Source organism: Ischnura elegans, chromosome 10, assembly GCF_921293095.1.
Source record: "Ischnura elegans chromosome 10, ioIscEleg1.1, whole genome shotgun sequence".
Taxonomy (NCBI): Eukaryota; Metazoa; Arthropoda; class Insecta; order Odonata; family Coenagrionidae; genus Ischnura; species Ischnura elegans.
The window spans coordinates 95,727,951-95,749,330 of NC_060255.1; the positions used below are offsets into that span (position 1 = coordinate 95,727,951).

The window sequence follows — 21,380 nt, forward strand, 5'->3', positions numbered from 1 at the left end:
CAGATAGGCATTTAAAGGAGTTAACTATGGCCTAAATTACTTTTTCTCAATTAAATACATATCTTTCATTTTTTGCTATTATCATAATATGAACCAATCAATTCTGTAAAGCGACAATAATTTTGAAGCTTAAATTTTGCATTAAAAGTAGAATACACTCACCAGTAATTATCGGCAAATTAGAAAAGGAAGGAGACTAATTATAAATATAGAACTTACTACAATACATGTGCATAAAGATTAGGAAATAAATTACATAATTTTTCAAAAACTTACTTAATACTAACTGATCTAACAGAGATACTTTGAGCAAATTGCGTAAAGAAAGTATGGGAATGAGATGCAGTTTGAAATGTTTTAAGCACAAAATTTTCAAACTTTACTTGACAGCATATTTTCTGATCAGCTTTACATCAATGGCCGATGGATTACTTTCTTTCTATTGTTTATGCTTTCTATCAATTTAAATGAAAGAATCACACGGTACCCAAAATCCAGATAAGAAATTGCAATAATGAACTTCAGTTCCATTCAAATGAAGGTTTCTAGACCTCGTATTATCCTTAAAACTACCACAAACATGAATAAATTATTATTACCTTCTCTTTTAAGGACAGAGTCATTTCGAGGAACAGCCAGCCTGTCCATGCCCCCCATGTCTGAGTCGATTATATCCTTGGCTGCATCGGGCCCGCCCAATTTTGAAACCAAGGACTGTCAAAGGATTGAAAGAGATATGTACATACTTTTCATAATATACGGCATTTTATCATTATAAAGGGAGAAGCATTATAGCATAAGCTCTGTTAAGTTGCATCAGCGTCAAAAATGGTAAGACACCATCAGCCATATCATCAAGGGCAAACACGCTGTAAATCCTTGTAAGTAGTTTAATGCACTTCATCCAAGTACGAGGGTTGCCCAGAAAGTTATGCACCACAATTTTTTTCTCAGCCGACCACAATGTAGGAATGCAAAACGTCACACATTCATTATCTGCAGTTTCATTGGTGGGCGCACAAAACTTTTGGCTCTTACGACTGATTGTGTAGTTGGAGGACTGTTCCATATTTATAAAGTCAAATAAATACATGAGATCTTTAACATGCCTTCTCTTTTCTAAACTTTGACAGTTAAACAGTTTCAACAGGCTTTTATACGGTACATAATTCTCTTGAGTTGGGTAAATATTAAAACAAATATAATACAAGTATCTAATGAATTTCTTTTGAATTTTTTCAATCTCATCAATGTATTTTTTGGAATATGGCGCCCAAACCATTGATCCATATTCTAATTTACTTCTTACTAAAGAGAAATACAGTATTTTCAGAGCATCGCATGAGTTTGTGTACTTTGATTCTCTGTAAACAAAACCCTGAGTTCTACTGGCTGACAGGGTTACATTCAATATATGAGGTACAAAGGTCATTTTTACGTCAAACGTAACTCCCAAATGTTTGACTTCATTAACTGCATTCAAATTGTGACATTGCATTGTGTATGTACATATACTTTATAGGGTGTTTTTTCTTGAATAAGACATAGTTATACATTTTTCAAAGTTTAAGTATCAGTGATTTGTATTTTACCATGTTATCAGACCAATTAAATCATCTTGCAACAATGAGCAATCCATTTCATTATTAATTTCTTTAAATATCTTAACATCATCAGCATACATTAAACACGCTGAGTTATTAATCATTTTAGATAAATCATTAACGAAAATCAAGAACAAAAGGGGTCCTAAATTGGATCCCTGAGGCACTCTGGATACACTATAAATCATGGTTGTCATTTTTTCTTTTATATTTTAGGATCATTCTCCAATTTATTTTTTCAAATGCCATTCTACTCCAGATAAACACTATTTATTGTTTCAGGTCTAATTATGCACTGAGTGGAAGTTGATATTGCAATATGGAAAGTACAATTTATTTTCTGTTTAATTCAATTAGTCTGTTAAAGCTCTTCGGTATTTTTTATTATTTCTTATAGCTTTCTAACTGTAAAAGCAAGATATATTTTTATTTCTGTAAAGTCATTAGGACCTTTCGGATCTATGAAAATAAACATTTATTATTATAATCATTATTTAACTACGATAAAGAGCGCATTTCTGCACTTGACGCAGGCCATACCTGTATCTCTGCATCCCTTTCCCTGATGAGCCTCCTCTTCCTGGCGTTCTCTTCCGACACCTCCCTCAGCCTCTCGCCTGCGTCCGACGGCTCGTCCGAGTCCCTCCTCCTGCTCCCCAAATGGCCCCCTCTCCCCCCTGCACCCACCCCACCGCCACCTCCCCCTCCCATTCCCCCACCACCCCCGCCGCTGCTCTTCTTCGACATGGGGCGCAGCGTGGCTCGTATCCTCTTCTCCATGCTCCCTTGCGGGTTTCTCTTCAGCTCAATCAGCTGCCAAACGAGTCAAATGACATTCAGGATCAAAAAATCACCTCACCAGCATCACTATTCGCTATCGAATCGAGCTCAACATGCAATCTCACCTTGGGCACGAACACGAGGCAGAGGGTACCGGTGGTGCAGAAGAGGATGAATATCGAGACGATGAGGAAGGACGCATCCTGGTGGTCGGAGAGGACAAACGAGACTGCCGCACCAGCGATACAAAATATTACACAGTTGTACACGGAGAGGCCGACCAATCTGGAGTCATTCAGGGCCGGGATACTCACGTACCTCGTTTCCCAAGCTAGGAAAGCACCAAATATCTGGAAAACAAGTACCTCATGAGTGCAATGTCAATCAGCAAATAGAAAAGTGTACTCCTGAGAGTTGAAGCAATTAGATGGTTGTCCATTAATGCCATTTCTGATCGCTAAAAATACAGGTTGGGATAATAATTACCAATAGTAATCCTTTGTAAGCATATATTGAACCAACAAATACTGTCATATTTCCGCTTTGACAGTACTCATTTTCAGGTATGATAACGATATCTTCACTCGAAGGATGTGGCTGCAAAGAAAAAAGGGATTTATAACAATGAAACCAAAGAGAGCATGCTTAGACAATCAACAAGACAGTAGCAAAATATTGGTGGTATGACTACATGCAGTTTAACTCATTTAAATGTCTCCATTTCTTATTTGGACTATACATACAATCAAAAGCATAAATGCTGATCCTCTACAGCAATCAAAGAATTGATAAATTTCAAAACTAATTTAACCATCATCTAAATTTTAAAAAAGTGTTAACAGTCTATGATTTATAGTCAATTATTTATAGCAAAAATGCAAAATAATGGAGTGCTTATAGATGCTGGAGTAGGAACTTATTGACATAGATATAAAAAATTACTTACATATGGTTCCATTTGTTTCGTTTCTCTATAAAATGGAGCAGTTATTTGCCATGTTGTCATTATTGCTAAGTCTATTACTAATAATACGCCCACTACCATGAACAGCTGGTAGTCTTTTATCACCTGTTGAAAAATCAGATAGCGTTTATGATGATTGATATTTAAAAATCACATAGGCTGTGAGAATATGTAGTACAATTAGGATAAAATTTTGCTGCCAATGTTGGTAGACAATACATACAATGAATTTAGAATTTTAATAAATGTTAACTAGGTATTTAGAGCAAAACTTAATATTATGAAGTTACATGCATTAAACTTCTCAATATTTTCTCACAAGAGATAATTTTACGCTTTGTTTAGAATTTTGGCGCGACAAAGCGATACTCTACATGGAAGTGGATATTGCTTATCTTAACAAGCAGTACTTACCTTCTTGTTGAGCTTGACATCTGTAAAAATTGAATGGACTCTCCAGGTTTTTGAGAACATGGAGCCGAAGGCAAGGGAGAAGCCAGCCATGAGCAGCCAAGCTCTTGACGTACAAATTATAGGGAAGGCTGACTCAGAGGTTAGGCGTGAGTCAAGGCCAAGGAATATAACAGATAAATAGGTGAGGATGCAACCAATGATGATTAAGTTGTTGAGGTGAGGGCTTGACATTTTGATGTACCTGGAAATGCAAAGAGAAGGAAAATGTGATAAAAGGAAGTGCTTCCACACCTCCTAATAGTAGTAGTATTTAAAGTTAGGGTGCATCGACGGCTAGGTCATTTTGTACCACCACTGTGTCATTTATTTCCAAAACTTACGTAGAAAGAGAGCCACTTCATATGGTGTCTTCGAACAAAGAGTGAGCATAATTAGAGTTCATTAAAAATATTTATTTCTTTGAGGAACTGAAATGTATAATTTAAGTTGGTAGGGTAGGTTGGTGTTAAGTTGGTGGTCTCCTAAAAGGGCTTCTAGGTCTCCCCCTAGATTAATCCGTCTTCGCGCGTCGCGGTACTCAACACAATCTATCAGGATATGTCTAATACTTAACGGGCACCTACAATCATCACATTGGGGAGGTTCTTTCTCTTCAGTGAAGAGATACACATGGATCAACAGGCTGTGCCCTATCCTCAACCATGTGAGTACTACCTCCTCTCTCCGATTGCTCCACGCAAAGGGTCAAACGTAAGTCAAATTTTTTTTAATTTCTGACATTCTTGATCTTGATAGCCTGATTACCTTTTAATCATTGCAGAAAAATTGAAATAGACAAATTTATTCAGAGTATTAATCAATGATTCTGCAAAAATATCAGAAAAACTGAAGACAGAATTTACTTGCACATACATATGTAGCATAGATGTCCCTGAATTGTGGACTATTTTACTAACAAACTAACAGATTTGAGACTCTCGAGGCTCCACCAATGATAATGTAAAATTCATACAAAGTTATTCAAAGAAAAATTATGATGAAGTCTTCATTGGAGGTAAAGGTGGATTAAATCATATAACAATATCTGGAATTTAAATACATGAGAGAGTGAGGAGAAACAGTCAGCTAAATTGTAGCAGCAGATATTAAGAATCATTATTTAGGATTAGGATTTCCATCAAATGCAGACCACAATGCATATCTGGCCAACAATAAAAGCCAGAGGAGTTAGAAACTTGTCAACATTCTAGTCTGTACATGATCTGGAGTATTCAATAGATGAGTCCTCTTCTGTAACTGGCTTGTAATCAATATACTAAATGAAGCTGTCTGTAATTCAGCTATTTGACTTTCAGTCTACAACAGATCTAAAAAATTCAAACGTCCTCTGTTTACTCAGAGGTTAGGTATGAGTCAAAGCCAAGGAATACAACAATTAAATACAAAGGTGAGGATGTAATGGTGATAGAATTTCTCATACAAATTAAAAACCAATTTATATAATAATATTATTATATAAATTATAATTATATAATAATATTAATATAAAAATATGAGGGTAAAAATGATATCCATAATTATGCTATACAGCAGTGCAGCAAGGGGGAGGTTTCAGGGGATAATACACCCCCCCCCACCCCAGAGCTCAGAGAAATTTTTAAGTTTAATCTATTTCACTTAATTGGATTGATATTACTCATAGAATAGTGTAAGGATCAATAAAATATCCCCCAGAAACCTGGAAAACTCACCAATTCTGCAATTTATTAATTTCCCACCTACCGTTTATCCTGGTGGGTATTCTATACCCCCACACACCCCCGGTATTAGTTGCATCTAAACCCCCACCAACCTTAATTCTTAGCTGCGCCCCTGATGCTACAGTACTATAATTTTAGTGGGCAATGAAAGTATCATAAAAAAAGGAGCACTTACCGCTGATGCCGATATTTGATGTTTATAACGAGGAAGCACACTGCCATGAGGATTCCAAGTGTGGATGCTGTGGCTAGGCAGGCAAAGATTGGCAGATGCACCCTCCCTTGCTCTGTGAGCGTAAGGGTTCGATCTTTTGGAGGACCTCCGCTTTTCCACCTCACAGGATGCACCACATCCACGCCCATATCTTCCCAGTCAGTAGGAGGCACCCCTCCCTCACTGATGTCAAGCCTGCTGTCTCGTTGATCAGGCTGGGGACCCAACTCCAAACGACCAGTTGCTCCATCATACTCTCCAATCTTAACTTCATGCCCCCCTACATAAGGAGAAAAAAGGGACATGCCATTATTCCCGAATCAACCAAGGCCCTTAGCTAAAATCAATCATTCTTGAAAACTATCTACAAGTGTTTCACCTTTCCCAGAGCAAGATATGAGCTTATTTACTAACCCTTTTACTGCCAGCCCATTTCAAGTGGGATGTACGAAGACTGCCAAGGCTTTTTTTTTCGGAATTAGCAACATTTCAGATTTAAAAATTTTTCAGCTACTTAATTTTATTTAATCCGTCTAGATTTTTTCCCAATTCTTAAGATATATTTACATCTTATAACCATAGATACATTATGGAGGTTTACAAAAATTACAGCCGTTGAAAAGGCCACAACTACGAAAAAAAAGTTAAATAATTTGGGCCGATAAATCGGCCCCTGGCGGTTTTCACTCAACCAGCAAGGGCCGACATATCGGCCTGATGGCAGTAAAAGGGTTAATTTACAAGTAACAATATCTATAATAGCTATTCCATATCGTATTAATGATCCAAGGTCATATTAACCCTTTTGCTGCTACAAGCGGGAATACCCGCAAAAAACATTATGGTTATTGCCTGCGACATGCGGGGATATTCCACGACTTTCAAAAAACTTTTCCTTTCAACACGACATCCAGGTAAATATCTACGTTTTCGAAAAACCCTCCCTTCGGTCGTAGGTGCTGTCATCTGCTCGAAATTCTAGCGGAACTACATCCATTCGTGTGGCGACATTCAGCGACGTCAAATGAATGATTCAATTCATTTTTTTCTGGATAATAGGCAAAATAATGGAACCGATGAAAAATCTATTGAAGCAGCAAAAGGGTTAAATGAATAGGACTGTGCGTCACAGAGCTACACTTTCAATGGCTGGAAATAATAATAATAATAATATTTATTTGCCCAAAGGACACATTATATCATGATACAATCATAACACAAACTATATAGGGCAGGTCAAAATACAAATTCACATTTAAAAAAATGTTACATTTCACATTGAAGATACTCTTTTATACTATAAAAACACTTCTCTAGTAAGTAAACTGAGACACTCTTTTTAAAAACATTAATACTTTCTATACTTTTAAAATATACAGGTAAGTTATTATACAATTTAGTACACATGAACTCAGGCCCCCTTGATACCAGAGCTAGGTTTGATTGTTTGACGTGAATGTCATTACATCTCCTGGTTTCGTAGGAATGTATGCTATTATTCTTGATAAAACTACCCTTATACCTTTTTACATATATGACACTCTGATATATATATACACATGGTACAGTGAGTAATTTAAGGCTTTTAAAAAAAGGACGACAATGAGCTCGACACTTTAGTTTGCACATACTTCTCACTAATTTCTTTTGAATAGTAAACACATCATGTAGTAGGGAGGAAGATCCCCATATCCCCAAATAGCAATCATCCTCAGAGAACCATTTTACACGGCATATTCAGGGGGAGTGATATGCTCAGAGATATTGCTCAGCACGGAGTGGATCTCCATCTAGCATATTCTGAGATGGAATGGAATGAATGCATGGATGGACGGAAAGGTTGACAGAGTGTGGGCTTTAGAGTCATCTCACGACATGCCATTAGCCTCCGAGAATTACATAAAATTTAAGCCCCTGCCAAACGGCAATGAGTGCTTAGGCAAGTAGTGGCTGAAAAGACCACTCAAAGAAATGATCCAGAACAGATACTGAGCAGCTGTGTAGCAGTTGCATTCAGGGAAAAATTCCAAAACAGTGGTGGAATACACTCCCCTGCATGCACCCATTTTTTAATGAAATGCCAGTGAGTGAAAGCAGACAAGCCTAGCATTATAGAAACTACACTGACCTTGAAACTGCTTCAGGAGAATGCCAGCCTTTCGCTCGTTTTCGTAAAACCTTACTGGACCCTGTGTAAATATAAAATACGTCCATGAATCACAGAGTAATAATAGATATTACATTGGAGAGTAAGCATAATATAGATTTTTTTCGCTGAAAATGAGCTTACAGCATGACATAAAAAAGATAGGGTAATGTAGAAGTAATGGAGAAATTTCTTCCTAAAGTAAATGAGCAGAATTTGTGACATCAACACTAATGAAAATGGAATAGTAAATTTGAGTAGAGAGCACAAATATAAAGAATATAGTCTTCCAATGAGTAATACATACACAGGACTGGGCAGTATACAGGCCAAGGAGTATTTGAAATACGAAATACAAATGCATTTGAAATATGTACAAAACATCTGCTCCAAATGTATTCCATATGCAAAATACCTTTGAGTTGGGTATTTGAAAAACAAACTACAAAATAGTATTTTGAATACAATACAAAATACATTTGTATAGAAACAATAGTATAAGATGTATATAACTTATAAGAGGTCTTAAAAAAATAATACCTGCCTTGGCATGTTTGGATAGTTTCAAACATGAAGAAAACAATTCTTACAAAAACAAAGTAATCTCTAAAGCATAATGTTCCACTATTGTTATCAGAGCTGCTCCAAAAGTATTTTACAAATATATTTTTTATTTTAGAATGGGAAAATACCAAAAATCTGTATTTGAAATACAAAATACATGCATTCAAGTCTTTTATTTTAAATACTGCCCATCCCTGGTAATATATATTTCCTCACCAAATTAGGAACAAACACACCAGGCAGTACAGTTAGTAAAGCGAAGTGAGGAAGACACAGAGATTCAAAAAATCTCAGAAATGTTTGGAGGATATGGCATAAAATGCAGTCCTTTCCACTGAACCATACCCGAAATGTATGTACTTGCCCATCTACATATGACCCCCCCTAAAGTTTTGTCTGTACCAGAAAGTACCTTTGGGTTGGTATCTATGGACTTCCGGACCATGAGAAATGGTGAAAGACCTAAGGTTGGTACCGGTGGTCACTTCCGGTTCCTCATTACAGTAAAGTGATAATGTGTACCTATGTGTAAGAGCTATGATCAAATAAATACATAGCCATCCAGTGCCGGCTTGTTCATTTAATTCGCATCACCCTCCTGGACCAAATGCAACATTGTCTAACCATTGTCTTACGCTTACAAATAGCCAGCCACTGAGTACTGAAATTACGCGTTATTCAATAGGATGGGACAGCATGAAAAATACAAGTAATGTTGCATTTAACACATGGGTGAAACCTCGATTCACATACTATCATCAACCCTGTAACTTCTTTGAGTATGTCACAATGCATGGACATGGGCGCAAAATACCTCTTAACATGTTGGTCAGCGGTACTACGTGACGTTAGTCTTGAAAGAAATATGCAGAGTACGGTAATAATATATGCTTATAGTAATTTTAACATAACTAACAAGGTAGGTACCACATTTTCCTCAGGAAATAAAATAAAATGACACACCCCAAGTTATTTTAGAAATGATGTTTCACTCCCTGGATTTTTTTAATTTATCGGCGATCAAAACAAAAATAGAGATTATTTAAGTATACCGGGACTAGCTACGGTGATAACTTTTACGGAGTCACCCGCAATGTACAACTTGTGCGAAAAATCCACAGAGGAAAAATCATTCGCCTTGACCGGGATTCGAACCCGGATCCCTCGATTTCCGGCCGAGTACTTTAGCCAGTTAAGCTACCAATGATGTGCGAATTTTCAGAGGGGAGAATGACGCCTCGGTAGCTTAACTGGCTTAAGCACTCGGCCGGGAATCGAGGGATCCGGGTTCGAATCTCGGTCAAGGAGAATGATTTTTCCTCTGTGGATTTTTCGCACAAAAATAGAGGTCTTAATGCAATTTCAAATATATTCACACTACCTCAGGAACAATCAGAAGAAATCATGCAATGCCGAGTGCAACAAATTTTCGGGTAAGAAAATAATAGGACGTCTAACAGTACACGAATTGAAGAGGTAAGCCCCCTACCTGTTACATGGGCGATCTTTCCGATGCAATCCGGGAGTATTTGCAGATTATTTATGCCGATAAATTCGTCTCGCCTTCATTGCTGCACTTGCAACTCCCTCTCATTGACCAATTTGACTTATGCGACATCTACACAACGATCAATAAACAAAAAAAACTGCCGGACGAATTACATCATTTAGAGCGGGAGTTCAAAGTTTCATACCTGTGTTTCAAGAACTATGGCGTCGCGGACAAGCGATCCGCTACCTTTCACGTCGTCAATATTTATTATATTATATTTAACAGTAATAAATATTTCCGATATTTTTTCAGACTTTTTATTGTCGAGAAATGCCCTGATTACGAAAATGAACATTAGTTTGTACCGAATGCAGTATTTTTTCCTGTCGGTGGTTTGGAAATAAAATGCTATTTTGGGATTAAATAGAACAATTAATGAAGAATTCGGCAGTAGAAGTTTGGAATATGTTCAACGTCATAAAAGCGTTAATCACAAATCCACTCGCATCGATTAAACTCAATATTTCATATCATTTGTTTCCAGCACTTAATGAGTCGCCGGAAGGGAAAATAATATGTCTGAATAGCTCCCTTTCGAAATTCATTCCGAAGAAAACAAATATGTGAGGCAGGTGGGGTCTGAATAGGTCGACTGGTCGTCGATCGCCGAGGGTTCCGAGATTAGGGGGCCCACCGCAAAGCTCGCGTCTATCGAGCAGCGTATACAATTGGTGTAATAAAAAAGACTCAAATAACTAGAAAAAGTTTTTTTGCAATTATAAAATTCTGCTTTGTCATTAGTTTGTTTATTTACTACATACTCAGCGTTAAAAGAAATTAATGGAATTAAGTTGTCGGAAGATAAAAGAGAACCTGATGAAAGGCTTATTAGAAACGGTTATTTTTGAGTTTTTTTTTAGATTTCAGTTCAGTTTCAAGGAACACATTCACTAAATCGATAATAAAACCATAATACATTTTTAAATTTTATGAGCTGTGAAATCCTCACTTTTAATACGCATCATAGTATACAATGGTAACGAAACCCTTGGGTCGGGTTCGCGGGATACACTCCTGAGGCGAGGACTATAAGCGATTAGCTTTTTTCCTCTGCCCCCAGAAGGGGAAGGACGAGAGGGAACAAGGAAAGCAGGCGCCGCCGCGATAGGAGCCCGACGACGCCTCCAAGGAAAGGACGGGGAAGGAAGGAAGGGACGAGGAATCCTGCACCGTCACAAAGGCGGGCAGGTCCTACTACCAACGAAACCAAGCAATACGCAATTAATATACTACCAATTTTAGTAGATTTTCCTATAAGGAAGAAAAATCTATCGATCAAATCGGTAGATACACCATAGTATACACTGTATACATATTATATCTGTATAAAATACATGCAAATGTCCTCTACCACGCAGATAATATCTAGATATTATGCATATGATATCCGCTGCCATTATATGGATTTAATATAGATGAAATACGTATAACTCGTCGTAAATCTGTATATTATACATATCTTATATACATGTCTGATGATCCCTGTTACGCCGTAAGGATATTATTTGTATATTTTAAAGATTCTGGTATACATCAAGGACCATGGATCATCAGACATGTATAAAATATGTATAATATACAGATATGCAAATATGTACACCGATGTATTTCGAAATCTTAAATATATACAGATATAATCCTTTTGGTGCTACTAGGGACTAAGGGTCCCTAAATCACCCCAGACCGCCCCTGATAGGAGTCCTCCTCTCTTACCGTCACTCCTTCGAAGCTGGTGTTCTTCAAGGCCTCTAGGAATAGCTTCTCCCACGTCTCGTCCCGGTAGCGGAAGTCGGCGGCGACACTCCGGAGTCTCCTGGGAGGCTGCCCGGGGCCTCCTTTCACCTCCACTGGGTTGGTGCGATGCAGCAACCGCCGAGAAACGTGCTGGATGGCCAGTGCTATCGCCCACACCCCGTCGTACGTGTAGCCGTGGAAGCGGGAGTATTCGCCACCCCGCCGCAGGTCGTATTCCTCCCGGTACTCGCTCGCCGTCTGAAGGAAGAGAAGAAGGAGGAAAAAAATTGAGTAAACAATATATCAAGCCACCAAAATACACTGGTATTTTGCCCAATAGTTCATAGTATGGTGAGAAGAAAGGAGGTAATGAATGAGCTCTATCTAACGCACAGATTACAATAATGAAAAGTATGATCAATTAAAATGAATGTGTCTTTTAGAGTAAATTTTATGTTTAACAAAATGAAAATAGGTACTTGTCTATTTCCACTCTTCTTTATTTCGGCACATAATATCATTTTGAAGTTATTGTCAAGTTTAACCTTGAAAATGGCATAAATTACCGAAATCTGGGTCGGGAGAAATAAAGAAGTGTGGAATTAGACAAGCAATTTAAGTGTGTTAAATATAAAAGATTTCCTCTGAATTACGCCAGAAACTGTATCGTTTTAATTTTATAGCTACTTCCTCGAAGTAATTTATCTTGTAATCAGCTTTCCAAAAAAAGAGTTGTCTAATATATGATCATAGTTTCGCAAAAGAATTAGCATATCCTGATAAGTTTTTTCTGAAAAACTTCTTCAAGAATATGGGTGTAGCCAATGTTGGCCTAAACTATAAATGAATCGTTCTATTCACATTTTAACCTGGCCAAACGACTCTCCTAATATGAACCCTGCAACAATACGACTCTCTTAACATGAACCAATCGCAACGCGTTTGTTTAACCATTGAATTGAATTGTTGAAAAGTTTGCCAATCTCGGATTCGAGATACCGATAGTCTTTCGTCAATCTCTGAGCATGCTCATCCTTATGAATATCAGCTATCGTCATAATTTTGAACAAATAAGCACTTAAGTTTCTATTCTTTTGTTCATTTTGAACGATGATTTGATGTTTGCCTCTCTTCTAATTATTTTCAGGCTCGCTGCATTTCGCGAATATCTTGATGCATTTGACGGTAAAATTAAATTCCTCATGTAGAAAAGGCTTAAAAAAAAGTGAATCGCTGTCACCATGTTGAAAACATAAACTAGAGTCAAAAGCATTGAATTTTTAAAATTATAATCATTAATTTATTGATATTTAAGTAAAATAACATATTGATGAGACCAAAGGAAAAGACTTAAACCAAGAAAGAAATATTTTAATAGTAAAAAATTGATATTCTCCGGATAAAGTCACTTGAAGATAAAAAAAACTATAAAATCAGTGTATGATACAATGCAGGCTGAAATTGTTACTATGAAACAAAGTGATGACTTTGCTAGGGCAACTTAATTGACAAATCAATCGTTAATTGTTCGATAAATATAAAATGTCTCCGTCGTTCAAGATACGAAAGGTCTGAATTAACTGCAAGCAGCTCTTTTTTTTATTAAAGATACGGTCAATCTCCGGCGAGAGTGAGGAATCAACGTATTAAGGAGATGGCCGGTAATTTTAAGACGCGAGAGAGGGAGAGGGTGGGTGGGGGGGAGGTAATTTGAGAAGGGTGGCTTGCGAGGAGAGAGAAAAAAAAATTAATTCGTGCGAGAGTTTCGCCCACTTGTTCGGCCGGAGGAGCGTTAGTGGCGTGTTCCTCCACCCTTAGAGGAGGGCGTAATGGAGCGATTAACGGCAGGCACTCCCGAGTGTGGGAAGATAATGGCTTGGGAGGAAAAAGAGAGAAGGGGAGAGCTCTGCTGACGATAATACGACAATGTGGAGAGAGATATGAAGAGAAGACAAAGGGCGCGGAAGGCCGTATTCATGCACTTTCAAGTACCTAGACATCTAAATGCGTAAATACCATGTTTTTGAATTTCGCGAAGAGTTATCGGGATTGCTACCGTAACAGGAACTACATTACTGCCGACGTTTAGATGCACGACTCTCAGAGATATGAGTGAGAGAAAATACAGGGTGTTTATAAATGAATATCGGAGTTTTCACGCTTTATAATATTTATTACACTAAACTTACAGGTATAAATGATACATCAAATAAAAGAGCAACTCAAAAAGTTTTGTTTGTTGGCAACAATGAGCATGTGCACTCACTTTTTCTGCCGCCATCCGTTAGAAAGCGCTAGTAGCGAAGATGGCGACCAATGAACAGTAAGATTTTTTCTTTTACAGTTTGCAAAGATGGAATCTGTAGTTATTGTGCAACGTGTGTTCCATACTAAGTTTGGTTGTGACTTTCCGGGTGATAATAAAATCCGTGCCTCCACTGCAAGCTGACCATTCCGAATTAATGCAACATGATTGAACGAGCTGTTGCAACAATTACTCGAGGGACGTTTGGGAGGAACTCGCATTTCGTCTTGATGTGTGCCATATGACGAACAAAGCACACATTGAACATTTGTAGGCTATCCTAGAAAAATGTTTGAGTAGCTCTTTCATTTGATGTATGATGTATAGCTGTAAGTTTAGTGTAATAAATGTTACAAAACGTTGAAATCCTGATATTCATTTAGAAACACCCGGTATTATTAAACAATTTGGACTCATACCCCTCAGGATGATCGCCGAGTCGGAAATCGAAATGTTAAATTAATGTAGTTCCTGACCCGGTGGCGATCCCGAGAACTCTTCACGCTATCCTTTCGCCGGGAAAGCACAACATTTTTCTTCACCATGTTTTAAAGCCGTTTCACGTGAGTAAATGCAATATATTTTTAATGCAAGTGTTGAGGAGAAGTGATAATTGTGTCGTGCACAACTATTGCGCAACACTAGGGATGAGATACGGAATATTACCTCTGTTCTAATTCTTTTCAGAGGGCAAAGGACGTGAAAGGTGGTATTCATGCACTTTGAAATACCTACCCCTATGAAAAAATTGTATAAAGCTGTATAAAATTTGTATACATTATTATACGTTGCCATGACAATTTTATTAGAATGTATACAAATTTTATACAGATTTATACAATTTTTTTCATAGGGGTAGTCATTTAAGTGCGCAAATACCATGTTTTAAAGCTGTTTTACGCGAGGGAACTGGGGTATATGGTTTAATGTAAGAGAAAATCGGAAAATATACGTATTATAAGCATTTAAGTTGAAAGAAAACGACACTCGAGCATAAGAAATGACCAATAGATAAAGTGGAATGCTTCAGCTAGTTCAAATCCAATAATAAATAGGAGTTCCTGTTGATATTATGGCACCTAAGGGTATGTAAAAATCGTAGGAGGACAAATAGACGTTCTCAAGGTCTGAAAAATGTGTTTTCTAATTCGGGTGTTTAGGACAGTGAAAATTGTATCGAATAAAGGAAATGACGAATACACAATAATACGAGTGGGATAAGATAAATTGCCTCCGTTATAATTTTTTTCAGGCACGCTGAGGGAATAACTTGATGTATAAAAGTGTACATTTAAATGATGCACATAAAAAGGGATTAAAAAAAGTGAATTGTTCTCACCATGTTTAAATCATTAATTAGAATCAAAAGCATGGGATTTTCCAAATTAATCGTTAATGACTCGATATTTATGTAAAATGTAGGATTGATGAGATAAAAGGAAAATGAACGAAAACGAGAAAGAAAGAAATGAATGTAAAATAGATATTCTCTGGTCAGAAAGAAAAGGTTTTTGGAAACGCAGCGAGCTTGCATGTAGTTTATATGATGCTTACAAGTATTGTTAGATATCGAAAAGTGGAATTAAGTGCTTAAATCCCTGACTTAGAAGAAAGTGCGGGACTTAGCTATGGAGTACGAGTGAGAGGAAAAAGACAAATGAGACACCTCTGCTGACGATGATACATCAGAATAAATTGCTAAACCGAATGCACAAATTACATCATTCTAAGTCGGGGTTAATATATATTCCTCTGATCCTTCAAAGTATCTACACTGTAACTCATGAATAATGAACTACATTATTGCAGTACGATTTATGGTCATATTTATTTGCAGTCAACAAGTAGAAGACAGGTACGTATAGTTGCGTCAAAATAACCTTTTTTTTAACTGACCGTTTAGTTCTGAACTTAAATCCCTATTAGTAATGATTTATATTAGCAACAATCCTCGAATATCTTTACATATTTTCGCAGGATAGGGAACACTCATGTGAAAAATATTCATTTAACAGGGAAAATATCTATAAAAGTTTACTTCAGGCCTCAGTCAAAGGTATTAACTCAGATTCCAAAGTTGATCTGGTTATTATAGTTTGTGTCTTGGTTTTCCATGGTATTAAATAACTATGTGATTAAAATTAATATATTTAATATTAGCTATAATCCTTCCTCAGTAGTTTGCCAGCACCAAAGGTGACTAATAAGTATAATAGCATTTTTAGAACAAATGCTATTTTACAAATTTTTAGAATCAATTAAGACTTACAAGGGAAGTCCCTCAATATCACCGCCAGATCCCATTCAGATTTTTCTAGGTAATAGGAAATGGATAACCATCACGTGCAGTTTTATTTTCAGCCGCCAACGCTTTTCGAGATATTAGTCACGGAAAGTAACAGGAAATCACCGAAATTTATGCAACCCGTAGCACACAAAAGGACGGAGTGACGGTGTATTGCCGTGCTGGAGGTTGCATACATTTAGGGGGTTTCCCTGATACTTTCCGTCGCTAATATCTCGAAAAGTATTGAGCATTGGCGGCTAAAACCAAAACTGCATTAATGGGTATCCATTTCCTACCACGTAACAAATTTTGAACGAGATCTGGTGGTTACACTTGCGGGACTTTCCGTATTAGATCTGTCGCATACCAACAAAATGTGCATTGCTTGTATCCCATGCATTGGCGAATTATTTGAATTTCTCCGTGGGCCATTCGCGAGGCTCTATCGGTTGATTCGGGAACCGCTGGTCCGGATCAATCGAAATTTCGAGCAGGCCTTGTTTGAGATGCAAGTCCATGGACTTCCCTTTCAGGGCCCTCGAATGTCCCCCCGAAAAGTGTCCCCCCCTGTGAGTGCATATTTTATGCTCCTCCATAATCCCCTCGAGTTTTACGATGCCAGAAGAATGGGCGGACGCACCCTGGACCGTAAAGAAGAGCCCTGTGGGATGAGACGATCGCCTAAAGGCAGAGAGAACACAGCGCACATAGGGTCGGACGTCAAGCGCCAAAACCAACTAGCGAGTTGCCACGGCTTCAGGCATGGCCACACGTTGCACCGACACGTAAAACTTAATGTCTCAATGCACGAACGCGAACATACACCGTGTAAACACGTAAATTGTACGTGGGCATGAAGAGAAAATAGATCATTTTCTAATTTGGTTCGTGCATTCGTATAAATTTCCCAGTCAACACAACAATTGTGGCCACAATGTGGTCGTACTGTGGTCATAGTGGGCTGCCATTATGGTCCCATAGTGGTTTTGACCCCCGGCCAAAGTGTGGCTTAAGTGTGGATAATACACTTTCTTTATATCAATTGAATCAATCAACTTCCATTTTAATAAGTTACCAACTAACCTGTATCAATAGCAACCGTAATATACTTATGTTTACAAAAGTTTGGTTTGCCAACCTGTGGCATTCCTGAGACGATCCATAGTGTGGCCATAGTTTGGCATGTTTGGCAAGCCAAACTATGGCTTGCTGCATGGCAAACACAGTTGGGCCATAATATGGCAAGCTGTGGCTAGCCATAGCCATAGTTGCCACAGGTAAACCACAATTCGGCCACAGTGTGGCCATAATTGTTGTGTTGACTGTGTTCGTTCCGGTCCACTAAAATCGTCAATGAATTCGTACATTACCTGGTTTTCGTACATTTTGGTTATTTTAACTCAAATTTTCCCCGTGGAAATATCCAATCTTGATAAAGTTTTACCAAGCTTAATTTATTTTAACAAGAGTATACCTCTGGCCAGTCTGTGTTTATTTCGTAGAGAATGTAAAACTGAAAAGCTCTTTGATGTTAAACTCGAAGCCTTCACCATATCAATCGTATAACAGGGTTCCAGGCCAGGTTAATGTACTGCGCAAACAAGTCTTGAAGCTAAGGTAGGGCTCCGAAAATTTTTCCAAATAAATCTAAACTACAAGTTTCCATACCACTTGCAAAATGGGCGGAAGAATTACTCGCACCAGTACTTCCAGTGCAATTCGGGAGATAATTCCGGAAAATATAACTGGTATAAGCATTATAGTTGTAAGAAATCGACAATAGAGCATTAGAAATAGCAAATACTCCAGATAATAAAATCGTGTAAGAAATGTGAGTTTTTTAATTGATTTAATGAAGGTTAGGTATGTGAAAAAGTGTAGGTTGACAAATAAAGGTTTTAAGGTCTCACAATGAAATTAAATAAATGACTCAAACACACTTTTGTAGTTAACTAAACATTCCGAACTAATAAATTCTAGACGACAGTTCTAACTGTTCAATAATGAAGATTGGATTCATTTTGAGTAAAGAGTCACTCACTCAGTGATTCAATCCGAAGGTTAGTTTGCGCTGGTGAGAATAGAGCTCGCCTCAGACTAAGCCACAGGTGTACGCAAATTAGAGTAAAGAATTAGGATCATTGTTTGCTGCAATAAAAAAACAAAATTTTCTTGCAATATTATGCTCAAAATTTCACATATTCTTAGTCTCATAATTCTGAGACATAGAATTTCAATCTTAAAAACATTTTTTGAAAGCAAAAATTTCATATATAATATATCCAATCTTGATAAATTTTTACCAAGCTTAATTTATTTTAACAATATATTTCCGAAAAACCTCATCTCGTCTCGATATTGTTACTTCCGTAATGTTTAGGCTATTCTATTAAATACTACGGCCAGTTTTGGAACAAAAAGAAATATTTCACAAATTATTAAAGCTTTTTAGATGGAAGTACCACTTAAAGTGCAAGGAACCGTGAGTAGTACGGAAATTTGGCGTAAAAATGAAACTATTTCTCATTCTGGAATTTTCTTCACCTTTAGTAAATTTGCGGATGTCTATGAAGAGGTATACCTCTGGCCAGTCTGTATTTATTTCCTAGAGAATGTAAAACTGAAAAGCTCTTTGATGTTAAACTCGAAGCCTTCACCATATCAATCGTACAACAGGGTTCCAGGCCTTACTTCAACGTGATCTCAACGTGAAGGAAACCTTTGGGAAAAACCTGTGAGGTGCATAGAGCCGAACTCAGAGAGTGCATATGGAGAAGAGGAACTCGGTATGAGTACAGTCGGTCCCATATACACGGAAGTGGATGGAGTCGATGCTGTGACGACGGGAGAAGAAGAGTACCTACTCCATGGATATATAGGGACGACGACGTCGTAAAGGACAAACAAGAACGGTTACTAAGGGAAACGACACCTCCTGATGAGTAACTAGTGTCATTTTGAGATACTTAAGCCTTGTATCGTTGTACAAGAAATGAAGTAATTCGGAAATTCAGCCCAAAAAATCAAAGGATTTTTCCTTTATAGAATTATCATACCTACTATACACTTCGAGAGCGTTCAACTTCCTGGAATATCGTGTCCTTAAAAGAAATTTGAAATAATCAGCTGGATTGAGAGGATCCTATGAAGATCTGGATCTGAAGCGTACTTATTTTTTGCAGGTACCTCGATAACAAAGGTAATTAGCAGCAGCACAATTTATTTTTAATGTGATGTCCGCGAAAAAGTTTTCCCTATTGAACAAATAGATGTTAACTATAACCTCCATTAACCGTTAAATTAGCAAGTGAAATTGAATGATAACGGTTTCAAACGTAATACTTAAAGTATTACACCTACGTATAGTGCATTACATTTCCCGTAAGAGTCAATGAAAGCATATAGAAATTAATTTTTTCCATAAAGATCTTAACCAGAATCAAATAAACGTATGAATAACGTTTTCTCCAGAACCTAGAAGATAAACAACAAAGGTTTTTTGTTTCTTTGTTGTTTCTAGTTACTAGAAAATAATAAAAAAATAAAACTATTATTCTATTTTTTCTTAAGTGAAATTTTACGTGCCATGCATTTTAAAGTTTTGGCCTCATTGATATTATCGTCATGTGGTAATTGACCAAAAACTCAAAGAGTTTCTCAAAGAAATTGTGAGGAAAAAAATGATATTTTCACCATTCACATTGCACTAATGATACTTCTCTCGAAGTTAAATCTCTTGATACATGTACGACTCATTCGCGCAAATACGTGAGCGCTTGGCTGATGACGTTGTTTCTTGATTGGAAAATAAATGTTAGCTTGCAAAACTGAATAATGTATTACATTCTATATAAATCTTGCACGTGGCGAGAATAGAAAAAAAGCGAACTTACCCAAATGATAAAATATTTAACAGGCAGCGTTGAATGAGGACGAGGTGGGAATTCTAGATTGCGTAAAAAAAATAATGGGTAGCTGAAATGAAGATTGATGAGAAGGAAATAAAAAAACTCGTATTTGTACAAAGAAACAATGGGGAAATGTCACGGCGAGGTTAGGGAAAAATTATCTAGGGCACGTTGAAGGTTTTTGCTAGGCCTGTGAAAAGTGGGTCAAGCAGCAAACAAATGGGAAGAGAAACGAATATATATTGAGTGGAGTACCGCTAGCAGTTGAGGTATTTGCTTCAAGAGGATTCAATCAACAGTTACCATCGCTGGTATCTATGCGACGAAGCAAATCAGGAAAACAAGTCAATGATTCTCAATTCCCGAGATAAAGACTATATCCTTGGACAATATGCACACAAACAACAAATTAGATAAAATTGGGAGCGAAGCAGTGTTTATATTGACGGAAATGGATGAGCATGATTGCCAATCAATAATTTTATAAAATGACTGATATAGGTTTTTCAACACATGATGAATAAGCCAGATGAATAGGAAAGAGTTTCTAAACTTATTTCTAACATCAAATTATGAGAATATACTAAATAGGCACTTATGGTTTGATAAGAATCATTAAGAAAAACAACTTAATAGCCTTCTCGGGTTCTCGAAGAATGGAACTTAGTATAATATAGATATTAGAAACCTAAGCGTCTATGCTGCCTAGTGGCGCAGCGAAATGAAAAAAAACCTCACGCTGTGCGTGTCAGATCCATTGCGCCTGACGGAGGGTTAAGAAACTTTTTGATCAGAATTTATGTCTGTTCATACCACACATATTCTTAAATGCATAAATGGGGTTCGCTTCGCATGGCGTCACGACAAGCGAAATATCGAGTCAAACCGTCAGTCAGTCCAGTCATGACGCCATTAGCTCATGAAAAGTGGGCGGTTACTTTAGCATTCTCTAATTTTAAACATACCCGAGCAAGGCTATAATAAAAACGTGATTTTCGACGTCAAAACTATGCATTAACTTCAATATTCTGAATGTTTTTTTTAAAGGAATTGCGATTTCGGCTCTTAGCTTTGCTGAAAAAGTGTCCTCAATTTCAGGGAGAGTCGTCAAAAAAAGGAGCAAGCGTTTTATGAAAAAGTACCTAAAA

The 21,380-nt window shown here is 37.3% G+C and overlaps 1 protein-coding gene across 1 annotated transcript in view; it reads right to left on the minus strand.

Annotated features, from left to right (window-relative positions):
* Positions 1 to 21,380, minus strand: part of LOC124166859 (gamma-aminobutyric acid type B receptor subunit 2-like) — a 294,155-nt gene that overhangs the window by 27,268 nt on the left and 245,507 nt on the right. The window contains exons 4-13 of the mRNA XM_046544568.1: positions 11,712 to 11,990; positions 7,865 to 7,925; positions 5,698 to 6,016; positions 3,763 to 4,003; positions 3,331 to 3,453; positions 2,871 to 2,981; positions 2,510 to 2,734; positions 2,343 to 2,417; positions 2,145 to 2,255; positions 600 to 714 (exon numbers count right to left, since the gene is read on the minus strand). Coding sequence (XP_046400524.1) covers positions 600 to 714; positions 2,145 to 2,255; positions 2,343 to 2,417; positions 2,510 to 2,734; positions 2,871 to 2,981; positions 3,331 to 3,453; positions 3,763 to 4,003; positions 5,698 to 6,016; positions 7,865 to 7,925; positions 11,712 to 11,990 — 1,660 coding nt within the window. The remainder of the gene's footprint in view (positions 1 to 599; positions 715 to 2,144; positions 2,256 to 2,342; positions 2,418 to 2,509; positions 2,735 to 2,870; positions 2,982 to 3,330; positions 3,454 to 3,762; positions 4,004 to 5,697; positions 6,017 to 7,864; positions 7,926 to 11,711; positions 11,991 to 21,380) is intronic.